Genomic DNA, 22,431 nt, shown 5'->3' with positions numbered 1-22,431 from the left:
AATATTAAAATACAATACACTACAATGTGATAGAATAATGCACTAAAACGCAGGCAGCTGTGCCGTTTCCCCTCCCCGCGGGCGGGTGGGGGCGCAGGTGCCGGGGCCGCCCCTGTGCTGCGGGTCGGGGCGGCGGAGCCCGGCCCGTGGGGCGGGGGGGGGCGGGCGGGGGGAGGCGTTAACAGCGCAATAACGCCCCGGAGAAGTTGCAAACGCCGGAGAGCAGCAGCAGAGAACGGAGAGGAGCGGGGGGGAAGGAGAAATAACCCGAGCCCCGAGCCAGGCGCTCCCGCAGCCCCGCCATGGGCAACGCGGCCGGGGGCTTGGACGGGGGGGCTGCGGGGCGGGACGGCCGCGACCCCCGGCCGTCCGTGCCCCCCCCCAGCGCCGCCGCCGCCCCGCAGCCCCCCCGGCAGCCCATGCCCGCGGCTGCCGAGCTGGAGGAGAGATTCGGGCAGGTCCTGGTGAGTGGGGGGTCTGGGGGTGTAAGGGGGGGACACCGCGGCTTGCGGGGGGGGTAAGCCTTGAAATCCTGCCCGGGATTTTTATGGTCATCATTATCATCATTAGTAGATTTTTTAAATTATTATTTCATTTATGACTATAGTGTATTCATTACATGATCTTTATTATTGAATTATTCTTTTTATTATTTATTTCTTTATTATTATTTAATTGTTATTATTTAACGATAATTTATTATTATTTAATTATCTTCATTACTAATAAGAATTTTTCCCCTCCCACCCCGTTACTCCCGGGGATGCTCAACCCTTCCCCATGGGATGCCCCACACCCCTCCCCGCTGCTCCCATGGGGTGTGGGGGGAGGGAAGGGGACGGAATCCAGCCCCAAACTATTGGGGTGACCCCGGTTCGCGGGGCCGCTCCACCATGGCGGGGACAGCGGCAGGGCCCGGGGACAGCGGCGTGCCGCAGGCAGCCGGTGCTGCGGATGGCCAGGCTCTCGCTTCACCTCTTCCTCCTCCTCCTCCTCTCCGGGGAAAACCGGCGGCATCTCCCCGGTGCGGGTGTGCGATGCCGGAGCCGCGTTCCCTGAACGCTCCGGGCTGCGGGAGATCGGCTCCCGCTCACTCGCGCCGTCCTTGAGCGGGGCCGGACGGCCGTGACCTTGTCAACCGCGGTCCCACCGCGGCAGCCGCTGCGCGCTCCATCCCATAGCCGGGCCCTCCCCAAAACGTGCTCCGTGGCGAGGGGGGGGTGCACAAAATGTGCTGCTTAAATCCCTTGATTCCCCCTGCGGGGGATGGAACCTGGTTGCTGACCCCGTGCTGGGCAAACGCTCCCGGGATCTGCTCGGTGGGACCGTCACCCCCCCAGTGCAAATTATTTGGAAGCTCTTTTGTGGTGTTTGTAGGATTATTTGGGGACAGGTAGTGCAGCCGCTGCCACTTCTCTACCACCAGCAGCACCTGCTCAGAGGGGTGGTGGCAAAGTGCTCTGCAAGGCGGGGACCCGCATGGGACCCCCGAAATCCCCAAGGAGGGTGTTTTGCCGCGGGACACCCATCACCGGGAGGGCAGCGGGTGGCTGAGCGGGGTGGCGGCGCCTGTGAGGGCTCCTGGTGCTGCAGTGGCGGTGGCAGGAGGGGACGGGTGGCCGGGGACCTCGGGGTGCTTCCGCTGCGAGGCCTCAGGAAACGGCGCTTTCCGCCCAACTGGGTGGCGGCACGCTGGAAATCATAAGCCAAAAAACGATGAGAAAGGGCAAAGTGATGCTCCAGACCCTCGGTGCCACCCGGAGCGCCTCCATCCTGAGGGACAGCGCTGTCCCAGGAACTGGGGGGACCCTGTGGGTGGGTTTTGGCCAGAGGGGAACAGGGCGTCTTGTGAAACCGGCTGTCCCAATCTCGCTTCCTCCTTTCGCAGGTTCCCTTTCCCCTTCTCGTGGCTGAGGGGACAGCGGGACCCCCAGTGGGACGGGGACACCCATCCCAACCATGTTCCTTGACTCAGGATTCAATGTTTCTACCTCCTGAGCTTGTGACATCAGTGACGGAGGTGATGGGTGGGGAATCTCCCAGTGATGTGTCCGACACCTTGCCACCGTCACGGTGATGCTGGGGGAGCACAGCGGTACAGACCAGTTTTGGGCTGGACATCCTGAACTGGGAGAGATGGTGGGGCAAAACCCGGCAGAAAAACCAACAGTGGAACCCAGGGGATCCGAACTGCCACTGGGAAGGGGATGGATAAACCCACCACATGCCAAGAAATGGGGAATTTCATTTTATTCCCCAAAAGCTGGCTCCGTCCCAGCTAGGGCACTGTGGCAGATGCCGCTTTGGCAGAGCGACGGGAGGGTTGTCCACGTGCCAAGTGGTTTGGGATGTGCCGAGGTGGCTTTTTGGGATGGAGTGGAGGAAGGAGAGCACCTTTGCTGCTGGGATGGGGATGCTCGGACGCTCCTGCTTGGAGCAGTCAGGATTTGCCTCCCTTTGCACATCCAATCAATGATATATAAACGAACTTGTGCATTGAGTATGTGGTGGAGGTGAAGCAGAAAATACCCAGGAGGGTTCAGCTGGAGCCTTGGGGACAGTGGCTGATGGGGATGGGGGCTGATCCGGCCAGGAGGTTTTGCTGGTGGGGGCTTTACTGCCGCTTCTCCTGGGACCTGGGGGCGAACATGGCAAAGGTCACTGCTGCAGATGTTTGCAGATGTTTGCAGATGTGCTGTTGGCCCTGGTGGTGGAACCGGTCACCAGTGAGCCCCAGGCCTCAGCTCAGCCAGGAAAGAAAACTGATGCTGGGTCTGTCCCCAGGCTGGTCCCATGGGGGCTGCAGTGGGGTGTCCCCACAAGGGGACACGTGCCCTGGATGGGAAGGGGAGTGACCTGTGAGCCGAGAGCTACCGGACATGGCCAGATCAGGTCCTGGCTGGATCAGGAGGGTGTCCTGGTGCAGGGATCCCCCAGGGACACAGGTCTGCCCCTGGCTGGCTCAGAGGACACCCTGGCACTGGGTCCCCCCGTGCGTGGGCGCAGGCTGGGCCAGCAGCCTTTGGGGACGCAGCACCCTGACCGGATCAGGCTCATGTCCCCACCCTGTGCCCAGAGCAGCTTCTGCTTATTCTTAAAATTGAGCCTGGAGCAGCGGATGGTGGCGACCGCATGTCCCCCAGCCCGCTCCGTGTCACCCTCATGGCAGGATCCGGCCGTTGTGGGGACATGGGTGCTGTTGCACTGGCTTGTCCCTGCCTGGCACACAGTGCGTTTGGGACCCGGCCCCATCCTGAGACTCCTTGGTGGGATGAGCTGGTCCTGGGAGTGTCACCCAGCCCAGTGTCCTGTGGTGGGCCCGATCCTGCTGGGTGCCTTGGGAAGAGTCAGGAGGATGGATCCAGTGGCAGTTGGGGTCACTGGAGGGGACACCATGGGACGGCTGGTGCTGTGGGGCAGAGCAAGCCCCAAACCCCCTCAGCTGGGAGCATCGCGCTTTGTGGCCAGGTGGGACAGAGCATCCCGGAGTGAGGTGACCCTGGTGACACTGGTCCTTCCCGCAGTCAGTGAAAGCCCCTAAACCCTCATCTTGGGGATGCTCCCTGCGGCGGGCAGGACTGGTACCCAACATTGGCACTGGGACACTGTCCCGGGCCACGTGCCATCGTGGTTTTCCATCCCCCTCCGTGGCTGTGCAGCCCCCGCCTGCCCCAGAAACGCTTTTCCCCGCGCTCAGCCCGGTTCTCGCTCGGCCTGGCGCTGTTCTGCAGAGCAAACACTTCCGTAAAGGACGCTTTGAATGTATTTCTGTTTGCGCTGGGGTTTGGTGCAGAGCCTGGCTCCCTCGGCTCTGCCCGCTCGCGTGCGGAACAAAGCGAAGGTGTCTGACACCCAAAATAGTCCGTCCCTCCCTCCCTCCCTCCCCCCGCCATCGGCAGCCCCGGCTCTGCGGGTGCTGCGATATCAAAACGTCTTTTCATACCGGAAAACGACGTCGGCGCTGCTTTGCCTCCCCCTTAGTCTTAGTTTTAGGTGTTGGGTTAAGCCCAGCTCAACCCCGCAGCAAACCCATCCTGAGATGGGGGGACTCAGCCAGTTGGGGAGGGCTGCACTGGCACCAGGGGCTCCATGTCACCTTGTGTCCCAGGAGGGGTGGCATGGAACATTTGGTGGCGTCCGTTTGGTAACGTGATGCTGCTGGGAGGAGGGGAAGGGTAGGAAAGCCCCACGCTGGGGTGAGATGGGGTGCTGGGCACTGGCTGGAGGGTACTGGGTGCCGAGGGGTGGGATGTGGCTGCTGGGGACAAGTCCCCGTGTCCCCTCCAGCCTTGTCCCTCAAGGAAGAGGAATACCAAGTCTTTCCTCTGACACCCCTGGGGTGCTCAGCTGCTGCCCTGCCCCACGCCACCCACCCTGCCCCACATCACCCACCCTGCCCCACACCTCCAACAGTCCCGGTCCCCCCCTCCCTGGCAGGAAACCAGAACCGGTTTCTTGGCGCTGGCGGGTGATGCCGGGGCCCACAGCGGAGCCACTTCCTCCCCCGGCACCACGTGCCCGCCTGGAGCTGCGGCGGGACGCGGCCACCACCCAGTTTGTACCCAAACCCCTGCCACATCCTGCCACCCGCCCCCCTGCGAGGGGGGGACCACGGTCGGTGGCAGAGCCACCTCCGTAGGGACATCCCGCTGTCCCCTGCGTCCTGGCGGCAGGGAGCCCATGGGAGATCCCACTGGTGACACTTGGTTCAGGTCGCACACATGGTCACTGGAAGGGATGGTCCATGTCACAGGTGCCACTGTCCCCTCTCTGCTGAGGACACCCAGCAGGGTGTCCCATGGAGGATGTCACGGGTGCTACCGGAGCCCCGGGTGGGGTGTTTGGTTGCGTGGTCCCTCTCGCCACAGCCCTGTCCCTTGCTCTGACCCTCCTGGAGCGTCTCATCCATCCCAAGGGTGACCACGAGGACAGAGCTCCCCAGCAAAGGGGACATCCAGGGGCTGCTGCCACCTTGTTCATCCCGGGTCCAACCCAGCAGCTCCGGTGCAGCCCCGGTGGCTTCACAACGAGGTCATTTCTGACCCCACAGCCTGATGTCCCCCTCCCTGCCCAGCTCTCCATGCGGGCCGTCCCGGGGCCAAACCCAGCCCTGCGCTGGCTCCTCTCCGCCCATGTCCCTGGGCTTCGGGTTCTTGCGAAAGCCACTCGGCAGGTCCTTGGTGGCAGCGAGGTTTCCTCTCCCGCCCATCACTGTGTCACCTCTCCTCCCAGACCTGCTCCTCTGTGGGCAACCGACCCCTGCGAGATGGCTTTTCCCCGAGGATGTGGGTGTCTCAGGGCTGCACGCACCCCACATCCCCATCCTCAGCACCGGGGAACCCCAAAACTGGGGTTAAGGGTGACGTGGGGCTGTGTGTCACCTCCACATATCAACCTGCCCGGGCTCTCCAGGCGAGAGCTGCCCCGGTTCCTGCTGCTCCCCCAGTGACCAGATCACAAAAAATGGGTCTTTTGGGCAATTAAATTGCCCGTGGCCCGAGCTGAGCTCCCAGTGGCACCCAGGCCATGGTGGGTGCGCTGTTAAAGTCTCTATTGGTCACCCTATGGTGTCCCTTGGGGTCCCAACGTGTCCCTGAGGCAGGAGCTGCGCCCAGGCCCCCCCGGCGCCCCCGGAGCGGTTTTGGCAGCCGCCTCGTTCCGTTCGGGGAGCGGAAACCACGTCATGTCCTGCCGGGGCGGCCCCGGGGGGGCCGGGGTTGTGCAACGGTGGCACAGAGGGACACGGTGACACGCCAGGCCCTGCCATCGTGGCTCTAAAGGAACGTGGATTTCACCAAGCGGTCACGTGCCCGCTGTGGGGGGACATGGAGGTGACCATCACATCGAGCAAGGCCCAGGCTGCCGGTTCCTCAGCGGTGTCACCCCCTGTGTCCCCGCCCCTCACCCCAAGTGGCTCTGCGGGGAGCTTTGGCACTCATGACATGGGTGGACAGGTCCACTTTTTCCTCCTGTCCCCCCTGCCTTGGGGACCACCAGGTGGGGACATCATGATGGGCCCATGGCTGGTGGGATGGTAATGTCCTGGGAATGGTGGTGGCCCTGTCCTCCCACTGGTGTCTCTATCATCCCTTTGGTGTCTCCATCATTCCACCAGTGTCCCTGTCCCACCCATGCCCCCATTGTCCTCATCATCCCGGTGGTTTCCCCATCCTCGCATTGGTGTCCCCATCATCCCTTTGGTGTCCCCATTGTCCTACCAGTGTCGCCACCCTCCCACTGATGTCCCACTGGTGTTCCCATCATCCCACCAGTGTCCCCATCCCCTCACTGGTGTTCCCATCCTCCCACTGATGCGGTCACCAATCACTGTCCCCATCCTCCCACTCACCGATGTTCCCATCAGCCCACCAGCATCCCCATCATCCCTTCAGTGTCCCCATCCCGTCACTGGTGTCCCCATTGTCCCACCGCTGAGCAGGGACACCCGGTGCTGGGTGAGCAGCGGGTGCTGCAGCCCCAGGGGGTGCTTTTCTGGGGGTGACCTCCAGCCCTGACCTCCATCACCCCACAGAACTCCATGAACCTGCCCCCAGACAAGATGAAGCTGCTCAACCAGTATGACAACGAGAAGAAGTGGGAGCTCATCTGTGACCAGGTGAGGTCCGGCTGTCACAGGGTCCCCAGTGCCGTCCCTGTCCCCAAGTGCCACGTGCGGCGTGAGCGTCAATGCAGCATGTGCCGAGTGCCCACATCCATCTCCGTTAGCGAGACGGTGCCTTATTAACCTGATTAAACATTGATGCGGTGCGGGGACAGGGACAGGGACACTGCGGCTGCTGTGGGAACGGTGGCACATCCCTGTGCCGCGGGGGGTGACCTCATTTCAACCTCTCTCTGGGGCTTGTAGGAGCGTTTCCAGGTGAAAAACCCCCCGTCTGCCTACATCCAGAAGCTGAAGAGCTGCTTGGACACGGGCGGCGTCAGCAGGAAGGTGAGTGCCCCCTGTGACCCTTGTCCTCGCCCGGGTTGGGTGTGGGGACAATGCCAATGGCTGTCCCCGTCCCCCAGTTCAAGAGGCGAGTGCAGGAGTCGACCCAGGTGCTCCGGGAGCTGGAGATTTCCTTGAGGACCAACTACATCGGGTAAGGACCGGGATGTCCTCAGTGTCACGCAGCTGCTGCTGCTGTCCCCGGCATCGCTGGACAGGGACGGGTGTGATGGTGGCTTCTGGCTGTGGGGGTGACAGTGGGGTGTGCAGGCTGGTGGCCTCATCCTGCCCCGCTGGGGGACTCTGATGGGGAGCGGGGATGCTGGGGCTGTGTCATGGGTGCTGTGGCACCCCCAGTTTGGCTTTGCCAGGTGGGTGCCACCCTGGTCCCCCCAGCTGTCCCGGGTCATCATGGTGTGGCGGGTGCTGAGCCACGGGTGCCCATGGTCCCATCACCCAGGGCTGGGCTGTCCTGTCATGGTGACAGTGGTGACAATGGTGGCAGCAGACCCCGCTGGCAGTGTCCCCTGGGCATCAGGAGCTGGGGTCACCATGTCACCTATCTGCCTTGAAGAGGTGCCAGCTCACAGTGCCACCTCGTGTCCCCAACATGTCCCACCCTTGCTGGGGACCTCTGGCAGGGGGTGGCTGTGCTGGGTGAGGGGGAAGGGAGGGTCAGGAGCATGAGGAAGGTGAGGAGGATGAGGATGGTGAGAAAGAGGAGGAGGACAAGGAGGATGAGGATGCGGATGGGGATGAGGATGCGGATGGGGATGAGGATGAGGATGGTGAGGAGGATGAGGATGGTGAGGAGGATGAGGATGGTGAGGAGGATGAGAATGGTGAGGATGAATGGGCTGCCGAGCCACTAATCCCCTGTACCCCCCCAGCTGGGTCCAGGAGTTCCTCAACGAGGAGAACAAGGGGCTGGACGTGCTGCTGGAGTATCTCGCCTTCGCCCAGTGCTCTGTCGCGTATGTCCCCACTGTGTCCCCCTATGTCCCCAAGACCGGGGTCACCCTCCCCTGGGACTCAGAGGGGCTGGGGGGGTCCCTGGGTGACAGTTCTGGAGCTCAGGATGCTCCATGGCTGGGGTGGAGCAGAGTGTCCCCAAGACCTCCATGCCCATGTCCCCACCCCTTGGTGCCTGTCACCATTGGGGTGCCACATCTCACCCACCCCCATGTCCCCACGGGCCACCAGGTACGACATGGAGAGCACTGAGAACGGCAGCCCCGGCTCCGACAAGGGCAAGGGCCTGGAGATCTCGCTGGAGGACCTGAACAAGGGCAGCTCCTCGTCGCCCCCCCTGCTCTCCTCCAAAGTGCGGCAACTCACCGTCAGGTACCGCCTGCGCCTGTCCCGAGTGTCCCCTCCTGTCCCCGCGCCGTCCCCAGCCCCGCTCCCCGCCTCGCTGCACCCCAGCCACGCTCGGAGGGGGCTCGGCGGGGAGACGCAGGCCTGCTCCTAAAAACGCGTCCCCAGCGCTGTTTTTGCGGGGGGGACAAAGCCACGTCCCCGTGTGTGTGCAGGGGACAAACCTGCGGGGAGCTGGGCTGGATCTGTGTCCCCCCGGTGCCTCCACCACTGTGGGTGTAACCCATCAGTATCAAAAACTGGAGATGCTTGAGATTTTGCGGGAGAAAATTGCACCCCCCGGGTTTAGAACTGGGGTGGACGAACAGGCCTGCGCCCCCCAGCTGGCCCTGGTGGCCGGTGGCTCCTGCTTGTCCCCGCTGTCCCCTCTAACCCCGCTCTTCTCTTGCACGCTGCCGGGGACACGCTGACGGTAGGTGACGGGGCGCTGGCGTGGCAGGGACGCCCCGGCGGGACCTGGTTGTCCCCAGCATTGGGGACAGCACCTGCAGGGCATCCCAGTGGGCAGGGGGGGTCCCAGGGGACACCCCAGCACGGTCACCCTGGGAGCCGTAACATGGCACCCCAGGGACCGTGGGGGTCCCTTGTTGCCTGCCAGCAGCTCCGGAGGAGCCGGGGTGTCCCCCAAAGCCCCAGGGACAGGTCAGGAGTGACGTGGCACCCGCGGGGGGGGTCCCAGCCCTTGTTCCCGAGGCCGGGTGTCCCGGGGGCCACGCGGGAGCCCCGTTTCTCCCTCCTGTCCCGCAGGCTCCAGCTGCTGCCTCTCGAACCGGCACCTCCACACCCTCCTCCGCCACGTCCACCCCGGTGTCCCCTGCAGCGATGGGGACAATAGCCCCCGGTCACCCGGCAGCTCCTGCCCGCCCCGGTGAGCCTCCGAGACCACCCGTGCGCACGAGGGGCACCCACCGCCATCCCAGCCCCGTCACCCCCCGTCCCGAGGGCTCACAGACAGGGGGGTGTCTCCCGTGGGGATGTAACCGCCCGGGTCCCCTGGTGTCCCCCCGCTGCCACCCGCCCATGCGCTGCCCCCTCCCCGCTTGCGCTGCGCCCCCCGGCCGCTCCCCGGCCCCCCCTCAGCCGCCCTCTTGCCCCCCAGGCTGAACCCCTCGCACAGCAGGAAGGCGCTGAGGAGCTCCCGCCTGGTCAGCCAGAAGGACGACGTCCACCTCTGCATCATGTGCCTCCGCGCCATCATGAACTACCAGGTGGGGGGGACAGTGGCCTCGGGGACCTGCCTGGGGCTCCCCAAAAGCCTCCAGTCCCTGTGGTGCTGGCACCGGGGTCAGGGATTGGGGTGGGACCCGTTGTCCAGCCCCTCGTTCTGAGGTGTCCTCACTCAAGCTCATGGCTGGTGGGGACGTGGCACGGGGATGGCCCAAAGTCCCAGAGGGTCGCTGGGTGGGGACGTGGCACGGGGATGTCGCGAGGTCCTGGAGCATCCCTGGGTGTGGATGTGGGGGAGGATGTGTGACCCCATTAACGCTCCTTTTCCCCCCCAAGTCTGGCTTCAGCCTGGTGATGAACCACCCAGCCTGCGTCAACGAGATCACCCTGAGCCTCAACAACAAGAACGCCAGGTAGGACCTGTCCCCTGTCACCTGTTCCCCTGTCCCCTTGTCTGTCCCATGGCCCTGATCCCCTGGCACCCCGTGTCTCCACAGGACCAAGGCGCTAGTGCTGGAGCTGCTGGCCGCCGTCTGCCTGGTCCGAGGTGGCCACGACATCATCCTGGCTGCCTTCGACAACTTCAAGGAGGTCAGTCCCCAGCAGGGACACACGGTCCCCACACTGACACCTGTGCTCTGGCTGGCTTCGTGCCTCAGTTTCCCTGTGTCACTGGGGAATCTTTACCCCAGAAATGCCCATCCAGTGACTCAGGGACGCTTCGGCCACCGGGCTTGATGTCCCCATGCCAGTGCGCGTCCTCAGGGCCACGTCCTGGAGGACCAGGCACTAGGCAGCACCCAGCAAGGCTGGGATGGTGTCACAGCTGGTGCCTCCTGCCCTGCCACCCGCCTGGGGGTCCCCCTGGCTGTGTCCCTGCTGTCCCTCAGCCCCCTGTCCCCACCCCAGGTGTGCGGGGAGAAGAACCGCTTTGAGAAGCTGATGGAGTATTTCCGGAACGAGGACACCAACATCGACTTCATGGTGAGTGGCTGGCGGGGCTGCTGCTCTGCTGTCCCCAGGGCACTGTGTCCCCAAGCCCCGCAGGTGCTGTCCCCAATGCTGGGGATGACCAGATCCCACCGGGGTGTCCCTGTCACACAAAGCCACCGTGCTATCCCAGGGGAACCATGTCTCAAGGGCTGCCAAGCCACCGTCCTGCCCCAAGAAGTTGTGTCTCCAAGAGTCACTGGTCCATCCCCAGAGTGCTGCATCCCAAGGGCTGTCAAGTCACTGGGCTGTCCCCAGGGCATTGCATGTGTCCCCAGGGGTTTCTGAGCCACTATGCTGTCCCCAGGGCATGGTGTCCCTAAGTGCCACAAAGCCACCATGCCATCCCCATGTCTGTCCCCAGGGCATGGTGTCCCTAAGTGCTAGTGAGCCCCCATGCTGTCCCCAGGTCCCCATGTCCCCAGGGCTGTGAAACCACCCCAGGGGCACCATGTCCCCAAGTGCCACGGATCCCCGGCACGGTCCCCAAAGACCAGGGCGCCATGGTGGTGGCCGCGCTGAGCCTGTCCCTGTCCCGCAGGTGGCCTGCATGCAGTTCATCAACATCGTGGTGCACTCGGTGGAGAACATGAACTTCCGCGTCTTCCTGCAATACGAGTTCACCCACCTGGGCTTAGACCACTACCTGGAGGTGCGTGACCTGCACCCATGGGGTGGGGGGTGCCGGAGGGGCCACCACCGCCCATGACGGTGCCACCACTTGTCCCATGGCAGAGTCTCCGTCTCACCGAGAGCGACAAGCTGCAGGTGCAGATCCAAGCCTACCTGGACAACGTCTTTGACGTGGGGGCCATGCTGGAAGATGCCGAGACCAAGACGGCCGTGCTGGAGCACATGGAGGAGCTGGAGGAGAACGTCACCCAGGTGGGACGTGGGCGCGTGGGTGGGCGCTGCTGACGCAAAGTCCCCCGAGGGGGAGGGACGGGGATGGGGCTGAGCGACGGCTCCTCGTCCCCGCAGTTGACGGAGAAGCTGCAGGATGCGGAGAACGACTCCATGGCCAAGATCGCGGAGCTGGAGAAGCAGCTGAGCCAAGCGCGGCGGGAGCTGGAGGCGCTGCGGGTGAGCACCCATGGGTGCCGCAGGGGGGGTGAGGGTGCCTGGGGGACGCTGGTGACATGCCGGAGTTTGTCACCGCCGCAGGAGCAGCTGAGCCCCCCGCGGCCGCCCAGCCCGCCGGCCCCGCAGCCGCAGGATTGCTACCGGCGGGCGCTGGAGCGGCGCTTGGCCGAGCTGGAGGAGAAGGGCTTGGTGCAGATCCTGCGGGGGCCCGACGGAGATGTCGCCATTGAAATCGTCCCCGTCGTCATAGAAACCCCGGCAGCCCCCGTGGTTACCGGAGAGGCCATCACCACCACTGCCACCACTGCCACTGCCACCACCGTCACCACCAGCACCGGCACAGGTACCGCGGGTACGGGGGACGGCAGCAGCACGTGATGTCCCCATCCCAGTGGGGACAGCTGGCACTGAGTGGGGGTGGCGGGGGGGTGCAGGAGTCTCTGGGTGGCAGAGGGACAGTGACGGTGTCACCGTGTCCTGCGGTGCCACCACCTCACCCACCTCATCTTTCCATTGCAGATGCTGTGGCTCTGGCACCGTCTCCCCCGCCAGCACCTGCCCCCCCTGCCCCGCCCCCCCCTCCGCCCCCTCCTCCGCTGCCGGGGGCTGATCCCGGTCCCCCCCCGCCCCCTGCCCCCCCCCTGCCCCCTGGCACCAGCCCCCCCCCACCCCCCCCACTCCCGGGCACCCAAGTGCCCCCCCCACCCCCACCGCTGCCGGGGGGGCTGGAGGGCTCCATCCCCCCGCCTCCACCACCCCCATCCCTGGGGGGGCAGCTCCCAGCCGGGCCGGGTGACCCCAGTGCCACCAGCGGTACAGGTGAGTGACACCCAGGGGTGGGGGTGACATCCTCCAGGGGACGGCTGGGGGCACCCTGGGGTGGGTTTGGGACGCCCCCCCCCCCCCCCCCCGCCCACCCCGTGATGTGTGTGTGTCCCCCCCCGCAGTGAAGGTGAAGAAGCCGATCCAGACCAAGTTCCGCATGCCCATCTTCAACTGGGTGGCCCTGAAGCCCAGTCAGATCGATGGCACCGTCTTCACCGAGCTCAACGACGAGAAGGTGCTGCAGGTGAGGACACGGGGAGCTGGGGGGCCTGGGGGGGCACAGGGGGGCTGGGCACAGGGTGCTCAGCTGGGACAGTGCCCCAGTCCCACCGTTCCCACACTGAGGTTGTACCTGTGCCCACCCTGCACCACCCTGGTGTCCTGGGGCTGCTGGAGGAGCTGGAGGCTGGAGCAGCTCCGTGGTGACACGGGGAGGATCAACATGGGATCTGTCATCCTTCTGCTCTCACCCTGTCCTTGGCCCCTTGCTCCATCCTCATCCTCACATGCTGCCCATGGCTTCCTCCTCACCTTCATCCTCTGGTCCCCTCATCCCCTCCTTACCCACTTCCTGTCCCCTTGTCCTGTCCTTGTCACCTCACTCCACCTTCATCCCTTCAACTTGACCTCATCCCCGTGCTCCATCCTCATCTTCTCGTTCCTCCCCGCTTTGTCCTGGTCCTCTGTCCCCACCCTCATCCCAGATGTCCTGTGTCACCTCCCCGCCGTGCCCTCAGCCCTGTGTCCCCACAGGAGCTGGACATGAGTGACTTTGAGGAGCAGTTCAAGACCAAGGCGCAAGGCCCCAGCTTGGACATCAACACCCTCAAGGCCAAGGCCACGCAGAAGCCTCCCAGCAAAGTCACCCTCATGGAGTCCAACCGAGCCAAGAACTTGGCCATCACCCTCCGCAAGGGCGGCCGCAGCGTCCAGGACATCTGCACGGCCATCGAGACGTGAGTGTCCCCTCCTTGGTGGGACAAGGTTGGGCACAAGCAAGGGGGCGGGGATGGGCTGGGGTGTGCAGGGGCTGGAGGAGCGATGGTACCAGATGTGGGGATGGAGGTGTGGAGGGGCCAGATGTGGGGAGATGGGGGAATGTGGGGATCAACTGTGGGGATGGAGGGATGTGGGGACCAACTATGGGGATGGAGGGATGTGGGGACCAACTGTGGGGATGGAGGGATGCGGGGACCAACTGTGGGGATGGAGGGATGTGGGGACCAACTGTGGGGATGGAAGGATGTGGGGACCAACCATGAGGATGCAGGAACCAGCTGTGGGGTTACAGGGACAAGATATGGAGAGATGGAGGGATGCAGGGAGCAACCATGGGGATGGAGGCACAAGATACAGGGAGATGGAAGGATGTGGGGACCAACCGTGGGGATGGAGGGACAAGATATGGGGAGCTGGAAGGATGTGGGGACCAACCGTGGGGATGGAGGGACAAGATATGGGGAGCTGGAAGGGTGCAGGGACCAACCGTGGGGATGGAGGGAAGGTGGCAACCAGCCCTGGGTGACAGAGGGGACCGAGGGAGCTGCCGCAGGGTCCGACTGCTGTGCATTCCCACCACCCCAGGTACGACCAGCAAGCCCTGAGCCTTGACTTTCTGGAGCTGCTGCTGCGGTTCCTGCCCACCGAGTACGAGCGGACGCTGATCGCGAAGTTCGAGCGGGAGCAGCAGCCGCTGGAGGAGCTGTCGGACGAGGACCAGTTCCTGATCCGCTTCAGCAGGATCCCGCGCCTGGCCGAGCGCATGAACGTCATGATCTTCCTGGGCAACTTCAACGACACGGCCCAGCTGCTCATGCCGGTGGGTGCTGGGGGGACAGGGGTGGCTGTAGGTGGGGGTGACACCCTGCAGCACGACCCACGCGCTTCTCCTCCTACCCACAGCAACTCAACGCCATCATCGCCGCCTCCATGTCCCTCAAGGCCTCCAGCAAGCTGCGCAACATCCTGGAGGTGAGGAGTTGGGGGACGTGAGGTGCTGTGGGGGTGCGTGTGGGCACCGCGACCCCCTCAGGTGCCACATCCGTGCTGGGTTGTGTCCCCACACTGTTGTGTCTCCGCAGATTGTCCTGGCCTTCGGGAACTACATGAACAGCAGCAAGCGCGGGGCGGCCTATGGCTTCCGGCTGCAGAGCCTCGACGCGGTAGGGGCGGCGTGGGGACACTGTCAGTGCACGGGGACGCTGTCACTGCTGGGGACATTGTCACTGCTGGGGAACAGCCTCAGGGATGGAGGGACTGGCTGTGGGGATGGAGGGATGCAGGGACCATCTATAGGTTTTGGAGAGGCCTGGGGAGCATCTATAGGGATGCAGGGACCAGCTGTGGGGATGGAGGGACACAGGGAGCAGCTGTGGGAATGGAGGGATGAAGGGACCATCTTAGGGTTTGAAGAGGCTTGGGGAGGAGTTAAAGGGATGGAGACAGACAAGAACCAGCCGTGGGGTTGGAAGGATGTAGGGACAAGATAAGGGGAGATGGAGGAGTGCAGGGACCAGCCATGGGGATGGATGTGGGGACCAGCTGTGGGGATGGAGGAACCAGCTGTGGGGATGGAGGGACAAGATATGGGAAGATGGAGGGATGCAGGGACCAACTGTGGGGATGGAGGGATGTGGGGACCAGCTGTGGGGATGCAGGAACCAGCCACGGGGATACAGGAACCAGCCATGGGGATGCAGGAACCAGCCATGGGGATACAGGAACCAGCCGTGGGGATGCAGGAACCAGCCATGGCGATGGAGGGATGCAGGAACCAGTTATAGCGATGGAAGGATGGAGGAACCAGCTGTGGGGATGGAGGAACCAGTCATGGGGATGCAGGAACCAGCCGTGGGGATGCAGGAACCAGCCGTGGAGATGGAGAACCCCCAGATCCCACCCTGAGCAGGGGTGAGGCGGGCGGTGGGACGCGGGCCGGGGCTGACACCCTCCCTCGCAGCTCCTGGAGATGAAGTCGACGGACCGCAAGCAGACGCTGCTGCATTACCTGGTGCGGGTGATCACGGAGAAGTACCCCGAGCTGACCGGCTTCCACACCGAGCTGCGCTTCCTCGACAAGGCGGGCGCAGGTAGCGCCGCGGGCACCGCGCCGGGGGGGTCACAGCGGGTTGCAGGCTCTGCCGGGGGGGTGTCCTTGCCTGTCCTGACCCCAGCGCTGTCACCGTCCCCGCAGTGTCCCTGGACGGCGTGCTGCAGGACGTGCGCAGCCTGCAGCAGGGCATGGAGCTGACGCGCAGGGAGTTCATGCGGCAGGACGACAGCCCCGTGCTCAAGGAGTTCCTCAAAGTCAACTCCGAGGTGATGGAGAAGCTGCAGGCTGACAGCAAAACCGCCAAGGTGGGCGCTGGGGGCACAGCAGGGTTGGCCCCTCCATTCCTATGTGGGGACGCCCTGGGGTGCCCCTTGCTCAGACCTCTGTGCCATGGGGGATGCTCTGGGAGGGATGTGGCTCCAGCTGGGACCTGGGGGGACACAGAGGCGATGGGGAGGCTGGAAGGGGGTGCCCAGTCCCAGTCCCCCCAGTCAGGGTGTCTCTGCCCGTAGGAAGCGTACGAGTCGGCTGTGGAGTATTTCGGGGAGAACCCCAAGACCAGCCCCCCCACCACCTTCTTCCCCATGTTCATGCGCTTCATCAGAGCCTACAAGGTAGGAGGGGACAGGGGGTGTCCTGTTTCTGGGGGTTGGGAGGGGATTGACCCCACTTTGGAGTCATCAGAAAAAGCCACACGTGAGACGGAGGCTCACGAGACAGAGCCCCTGGGGCTCAGGGTTGATGTGAGATACTGGAGCTGGGTTGTGGGGCAAACTGGGGGCTGCGGCCCTGCAGCAGGACCCCCCTGCTCAGCACCCCCTCTCTTCCAAGCAAGCAGAGCAGGACATCGAGCTGTGGAAGAAACAAGAAGCTGCGGCCAAAGAGGCAGAATCCAGCCCCCCCGGCAGCGAGGACCAGCCTGAGGTGATGGTGCCCCCGTGTCCCTGTCCTGGAGGAGCAGAACTGGGTGGGGGGTGAAGATGAGGGCCCCCCATCTCCTCTGGGGGACAGCGGGGGCTGCGCCGTTCACCCCGCGCTGTCCCCGACCGCAGCTGCCCACCCAGAAAGCCAAGCGGCAGCAGATGGACATGATCGCCGAGCTGAAGAAGAGGCAGATGGTGAAAGAGCCGCTCATCTACGAGGGAAAAGATGGAGCCATCGAGGATATTATCTCAGGTGAGAGGTTATTTCAGGTGAGAGGTTATCTCAGGTGAGGGGCTGGGTGTCCCCCATGCAGCAGAGCCAGCAGAGACACCCCCGGTGGTGGGGGCTGTGGGGACTGTCACAGCCAGGAGGGACCACCAAGCCCCATCGTGGGGTCCAAACCCACCTGCAGCACCTCCCCATCCCATGTGGCGAAGCTGCCGAGCGGTTTCTGCCCTGTCTCATGGCTCTTCCTCCTCTTCTGCTTCTTGCTTCCTCCTCCTCCTCCTCCTCCTCGCTGTCTCTCTGGATCGCTCTGCTCAGCTCTGAAAACTGTTCCTTTCACTGCCCGGACGGGCAAGCGCTCGTCCCGGCTCTTCTGCGACGTGAGCTTCAATGAGGAGAGTCCTCTGTAGGTAACGTGGGCAGCGGGCGCAGGGGCGAACTGCCAGACTTTGTCACCCTTAGGGTGACACTGTCACCTCCAGCTGCCTGGTGGATCAGCCAAGGGATGGGGTCCCACAGGGCACTTGTTCGTAGCTGCTGCTCGGGTCACTGTGGGTGGCTGGTTGGGCTCCTCCGAGTGTCCTTGTCCCAAGCTGGGGGTGACGCCTGGGTGCTGGGTGACTCCTGGGTGACTCCTGGGTGACTCCTGGGTGGTGGCCGGTGGGTCACAGCCCTCGCCGGAGCAGCCGGAGCTCAGGCAGCCCCTGCACTCTGCCCGCTGCAGACCTGCGGAACAACCCGTACCGGCGCGCAGACAAGAGCCGCGGCAGCGCCAAGAAACGGCCCGGGGGACAGAGCCTGCAGGTGACACCGGACATCTCGCTGTGACCGGCGCCGGCCCTGCAGCTGCCGGCACTGGGGCAGGACCGTCCTCCCGATGCAGATGGGACCAAAGGACGTCAACACGCCGGCCCAGAACGATGTGGGGCGGTGGGACAGCGTCTGCTCTGAGCTGCTCCAGCTGCTTATTGTGCCAGCTCCTGCCCTGAGTGCCCCTGGGACCCCCGGCGCTTGCTTAGCGATGCCCCTGAGCTCCTCTCCCGCAGGCTGGGGGACCCTCCTGTGTACAGGCAGGGAGCGGGGAGTGCAGAACCGGGCCCCTGCTTGTCCTGGAAGGAGCAGAGGGGCTGCCCCATCCCACCCCATCATCACCCCAGAGATGCCCCATCCCATCCCATCCCATCATCCCACCCCACCCCACCCCATCATCTCAGGGTCAGCCCCATGCCGCTGTGCCCCACTCCTCAGCTTGATGGTGCCTTGGATTTCCCGCTGCAGGAGGGGACAGGGGGGACACTGGGGCTGCAGCAGCCCCTGCACGTGCCCCCGTCTCCCCCAGCCCCGCAGAGCCCTCTGAGCCCCATGTTCTCCTCTGCGCTCCGGCGAGGAACCCGCTGCAACGAGCCCAGCCCGGGCACGTCCCGTACCCCAGGAGCTGGCAGGGGTGCTATTTTACAGGGATTTTCTATGTCTTCCTTCAAATCTCCGTGTGCTACGGGGACCGGAGCACCCATGTGCAGGTGTCACCAGGCCACGGGGGCAGCACCAGCTGCTCCTCGCCGTGGGCTCCGCGGCTCCAACCATCAGGTCCTGACTGTCCCCAGGTCTCTGTGGGGTGGCAGCCACCTCCACGGGTCACACCGGTGACCGTCAGCGCTCGGGAGCCCGAGGTCACTCGCCAGCAGCTGCAGGACATGACATGAAGCCTCCAAAACCAGGGTCACAGCTGGAGACAGAGGCCAGAGCTGCACAAGCCTCCAAATACCCCGTTTCCCCAAAAATATGACAGAGTCTTATATTAATTTTTGCTCCAGAAAGATGCGCTAGGGCTTATTTTCAGGGGATGTCGTATTTTTCCATTTATTCTTGAGCAAAAAAGTTCAACGTTCATTGAAATATAGTCACATCATCACATTCTGTCACATCTGTCCTGCTGCATTCCATTGCAAATTAATTTTACTTGTAGAGCTGCCCAGACACTATTTAAATTGACTTTTTAAATGAACTGTGACTAGGGCTTATTTTTGAAGTAGGGCTTATATTTTGAGCATCCTCAAAACTCCTGAAAAATCCCGCTAGGGCTTATTTTCAGGGTAGGTCTAATTTTTGGGGAAACAGGGTAACACACTGAGCTTGATTCCTTTCCTGCCCTGCTGAGTAAATCCAAACCATGCACTGTCATAATTAACCTGTTAATGCTTTGCCTTCGTTAAACGGCTCCTGCTCGCCCCGCTGGGAGGACGCGTGGCTGCCGTGTATGTTCTCGCTAGCCCCGGCTTTTAGGCCAGGCTTAAGTCCTCGCTCTAAGCCAGAGCAGCGACCGCTTCCTGCTGTAATTAAGCTGCTCTGTGCCAGCCGGCTCAGGATCGCGCCCAAGCTCTGAGGGGAGGGAAATGAATGTGTAACTTATAAATGCCTTTAAGCCAGAAATGTAAAACATTAACTGCTAGTTTGTATACATTATTTTTATATACTGAAGGCCTGTTTAATCAGAACTGGTAATAAAAGAATTCTAGGATAAAGGGCTTGTCTGTGAGAAGGGGGGAGGTTTGCGTGGGAAGGATGGAGGGAGGGGATGGATGGACGGATGGATGGATGGAGGGGATGGATGGATGCACAAGCTGTCACTTGTTGCTCCACCACCACCGTCCTGTGTAAGGAGCAGCTGCCAGGAGTGGTGGCCATGCTCCTTAGAACATCTTTAAAAGTGGAAGACACGGCAACAAGAGCAAGTGCCGGGTCCTGCACTTGGATCACAACAACCCTGTGAATGCTGCAGGCTGGGGAAGGAAAAGGCCCTGGGGGTGTTGGTGCCAGCGGCTGAACATGAGCCAGTGTGTGCCCAGGTGGCCAAGAGGCCACAGGACCCTGGCTGGGACCAGCACTGGTGTGGCCAGCAGGCCCAGGGCAGTGACCGAACCTGTGCTGGGACCTGGGGAGAACAAACCGCCAATCCTGGGGACAGTTCTGGGCCTCTCATACCAAGAAAACCCTTGAGGTGCTGGAGCGAATTGAGAGAAGGGAACAGAGCTGGTGAGGGGCTGGAGCACATGTGTGACCTGGTGTCTCCAAATCTTAGAATCACAGAATGGTTTGTGTTGAAGGGACCTTCCCAGCTCCCCCAGTGCCACCCCTGCCATGAGCAGGGACATCTTCACCAGCTCAGGTTGCTCAGAGCCCCGTCCAGCCTGGCCTGGGATGTCTCCAGGGATGGTTCAGCCACCACCTCTCTGCCCAACCTGGGCCAGGCTCTCACCACCCTCAGGGACAACAATTCCTTCCTCCTGTCCGGCTGGAACCCCAGCCCTGATTTTGCAGCACTGAGGTGATGATTCCGCAGCTCCCAGCACAGCGAACCCCCCACCTGCAGTGGGACAGGAGGAGGAAAAGGGACCATCTTGGATACAGTGAGATATGCCAAGTATGGTGAATATATTTAGCAAACCCTGTGCTCAGATCCATCAAAATTATTGCTGTCACTTCTTACCCTGAAACAGCTTCTCCCTGCACCCCAAACCAAGGGCAATGTGGAGCAGGTTTAATCAGCCCAGGCTTCCCTTCTGGAAAAACGTCTTATTCTGCACCCTTGTCTTGTTCTCTGGGACAACGTAGCAAACCACGAGCAACGAGAATGAAGAATCTGTTGTTTTACGGCTTTATTCTTTTTTCCCTGTGAAAATGCAGGTCAAAACCATCAATTTCAGGAAATCACAGCTTTATAAAGTGTCATTTGTTCAATACGAGCTTGTCACTCCATCGCCTTCCCCCGCCAGCACTGCCCGTCCACACTGATTATCAGCTTCACATTTTGCCAGCCATTTGTGTTCATCATTCCCATTCATCCTCCCCAACCCGAACTGCGGTTCTGTCCTAAAGAGTACTTATTATACACCATTCCAGCCAAATTTTAGCGTGGATAACAAAAAGCTTTCCCAGCTTTATCTCCTGTCGGCATCGCATGGCCAGTCCTGAGCTGGAAACTGGACTTCTTGTGCAAAATTGATCAGGTGAATGAAGAGAAATCTGTCCTGGCAGCAACAGAGAGCCAAGGAGACCCCAAAGCTGGTCGGTAGCACAAACCTGAAAACGCTGGCAATGCCCCCGAGAGGAGAACCACGTCAGGACGGTAAGAAAGCACCGGTGGTTTGTGGCATTCGCCAAAGCGCCTTTCCCGTGTGGGCAGGATTGACACCACAGCCCGGCTGGCACGGAAAATATGGATTAGGTGGAAATCTGCAGCCTCCCTTTCTCACTTGGGGTGGCAGCAAATTAGGAGTGAAGGTTCAGGACAAACCTGGCTAATGCTGTGTGAGAGAACGGGAGAACGTGGCCACCTCCACCTACCCGCCCCAGGCATTCCGGGCTCACAAGGGTTTTCTGCCTTTCCCCGCTCCCGCAGGCGGCCCGAGATGAACGTTAATGCTATAGGTGAAGCGTAAAGCTCAGGAGTCCTGTAAACAGCGAGGGGGTTCTGTTGCGTCCCGCCCCGGTACCAACCCGTGCACCGCACGCCGGAGCGTTCCGCAGACGGCGGAGAAAGCCACGAGACACGGCAGCGGGTAAGGGAGCGGACCAGGCTCTCGGGTTGACGCAGAGTGCAGCCGCGTGGCACCGGCACGGCACCCACACGGCACCCACAGGCTCTTCTAGGAAACAACCAACAGGGTTTTCTCCTCCTGCCCCTCCAAGGAAGGGGAACAGGCATGGGGAGACGGGTTGGTGCACTGAACGGGGCTCGGGAGCTGTTTGGATCCCTCCTGCTCCAAGACTACGACTCTCAGGAGTTTACACCGCTTGAAAAACACTAAATCGAGCCAACCTACCCATTCCCCCCACTCCTTCCTGGCAGAGATGTGCATAACGTGTTAATTGTTTACCAAAAAGACTATTGACGTGGCATTTCAGCTATAATCAGGTGTCTATTTTGGACAATGCATTAAGTGCTTTAGAACAAAAAGTGCTATAAAAACTATACCCACAGTGGTGATAGGTTTAATTTTTCTTCAAGAGTTCTGCTTTTTTGTTGCATCCCGACTTTAGTTTTCTCATTAGGCATCTGGCTGTCTAGTGCAGCAAAACCAGCCCATGTTCGGGGAGACCAAAGGGAGCGTTGGTCCTCAAAAAGCGAGGCCTAGAGTATCGTTTTCTCCAGCTAAGCCAAGCTCACTTGAGAAAACTGCACATATTCCTGCCCTGTTGTGTCCCCCAGAACCAGCGCAGATCCTACCTTGCTTTTCGGGAGCTGTTCCCTTGCCTGGCCTGGATGTCGATGGTCCCAGCTCAGAATGCGCACCAGATCCAACACCCTGAAGAGCCACAGCCCAGCAAGCGACCGGATTCCCAGCCCTGAACGAGAACACTCATCGCTCACACCTCCCTCTGGTTCTGTTCTGGGTTACAGACGGGCTGGCAACACCTGCCTGTCTGAATTCCACCCAAACGATTCACAAATCAGTAAAAAAACCCCCAAGTTCAAAGCTTAAGGCACTAGAGGCCCGGCTGCTCGGCCCACTCCTTTAGCACGTTTTGACAGAAGGGGAGCACACGAAGCCTTGTGCCGCGCTCTAAGTGCTGGTGAGGACAGGTCGAGCCAACGCACCGCGCAGAACCGGGGCGCCGAGCGGCCGGATTGACAGCTGGGAGCAAATTGCTCATCCGAGCTCGCTGTCCCTTCCCCACCCAGGGGACGCTGCCTGGACGGGATGGTCCCCGTGAAGTCCCAAGTCAGCGGGGGTGATAGGATGGAGGAAACAAACCCCCAGCAACACCATCCCCTCCTCGTGCCCTCCCTGCAATGGTCAGAGTGAGCGCCAGTTCCTCGGTCACGGAGGGGACCTGA

General features: G+C 62.1%; 1 protein-coding gene across 3 annotated transcripts; it reads left to right on the top strand.

Annotated features, from left to right (window-relative positions):
- Positions 1 to 205: 205 nt before the first annotated feature.
- FMNL1 (formin like 1) lies at positions 206 to 19,114 on the top strand. Of its 3 annotated transcripts, XM_071818054.1 has the most exons (27): positions 206 to 464; positions 6,533 to 6,616; positions 6,869 to 6,952; positions 7,030 to 7,103; positions 7,840 to 7,923; positions 8,153 to 8,293; positions 9,426 to 9,534; positions 9,830 to 9,906; positions 9,991 to 10,084; positions 10,403 to 10,477; positions 11,025 to 11,135; positions 11,219 to 11,368; positions 11,465 to 11,566; positions 11,648 to 11,909; positions 12,086 to 12,385; positions 12,514 to 12,635; positions 13,145 to 13,347; positions 13,976 to 14,210; positions 14,294 to 14,362; positions 14,473 to 14,553; positions 15,351 to 15,480; positions 15,585 to 15,748; positions 15,956 to 16,057; positions 16,275 to 16,367; positions 16,496 to 16,619; positions 16,911 to 17,002; positions 17,317 to 17,429. In XM_071818054.1, the coding sequence occupies exons 1-26, from the start codon at positions 303 to 305 to the stop codon at positions 17,000 to 17,002; spliced, it is 3,324 nt and encodes a 1,107-aa protein (XP_071674155.1). In that variant the 5' UTR covers positions 206 to 302; the 3' UTR covers positions 17,317 to 17,429. The 3 variants fall into 3 exon arrangements, with proteins under 3 accessions (XP_071674155.1, XP_065712413.2, XP_071674154.1); XM_065856341.2 differs by lacking the exon at positions 16,911 to 17,002 and having other exon boundaries at positions 17,317 to 19,114; XM_071818053.1 differs by lacking the exons at positions 206 to 464; positions 6,533 to 6,616; positions 6,869 to 6,952; ... (2 more) ...; positions 8,153 to 8,293; positions 16,911 to 17,002 and adding an exon at positions 9,087 to 9,194 and having other exon boundaries at positions 17,317 to 19,114.
- The last annotated feature ends 3,317 nt before the right edge of the window (positions 19,115 to 22,431 follow it).

The sequence above is a fragment of the Patagioenas fasciata genome, chromosome 22 (genome assembly GCF_037038585.1).
Source record: "Patagioenas fasciata isolate bPatFas1 chromosome 22, bPatFas1.hap1, whole genome shotgun sequence".
In the NCBI taxonomy this organism is placed as follows: Eukaryota; Metazoa; Chordata; class Aves; order Columbiformes; family Columbidae; genus Patagioenas; species Patagioenas fasciata.
The sequence above is the reverse complement of the archived record's forward strand: the minus strand, read 5'-3'. Positions and strand labels throughout refer to the sequence as shown.

Bases quoted from the DNA above. Each gene is read 5' to 3' on its own strand.
- FMNL1 (XM_065856341.2), top strand. From the start codon at position 303: ATGGGCAACGCGGCCGGGGGCTTGGACGGGGGGGCTGCGGGGCGGGAC. The intron at 6,953-7,029 runs GTGAGTGCCCCC...CCCGTCCCCCAG, and splicing joins CGGGCGGCGTCAGCAGGAAG to TTCAAGAGGCGAGTGCAGGA. The intron at 11,136-11,218 runs GTGCGTGACCTG...GTCCCATGGCAG, and splicing joins GCTTAGACCACTACCTGGAG to AGTCTCCGTCTCACCGAGAG.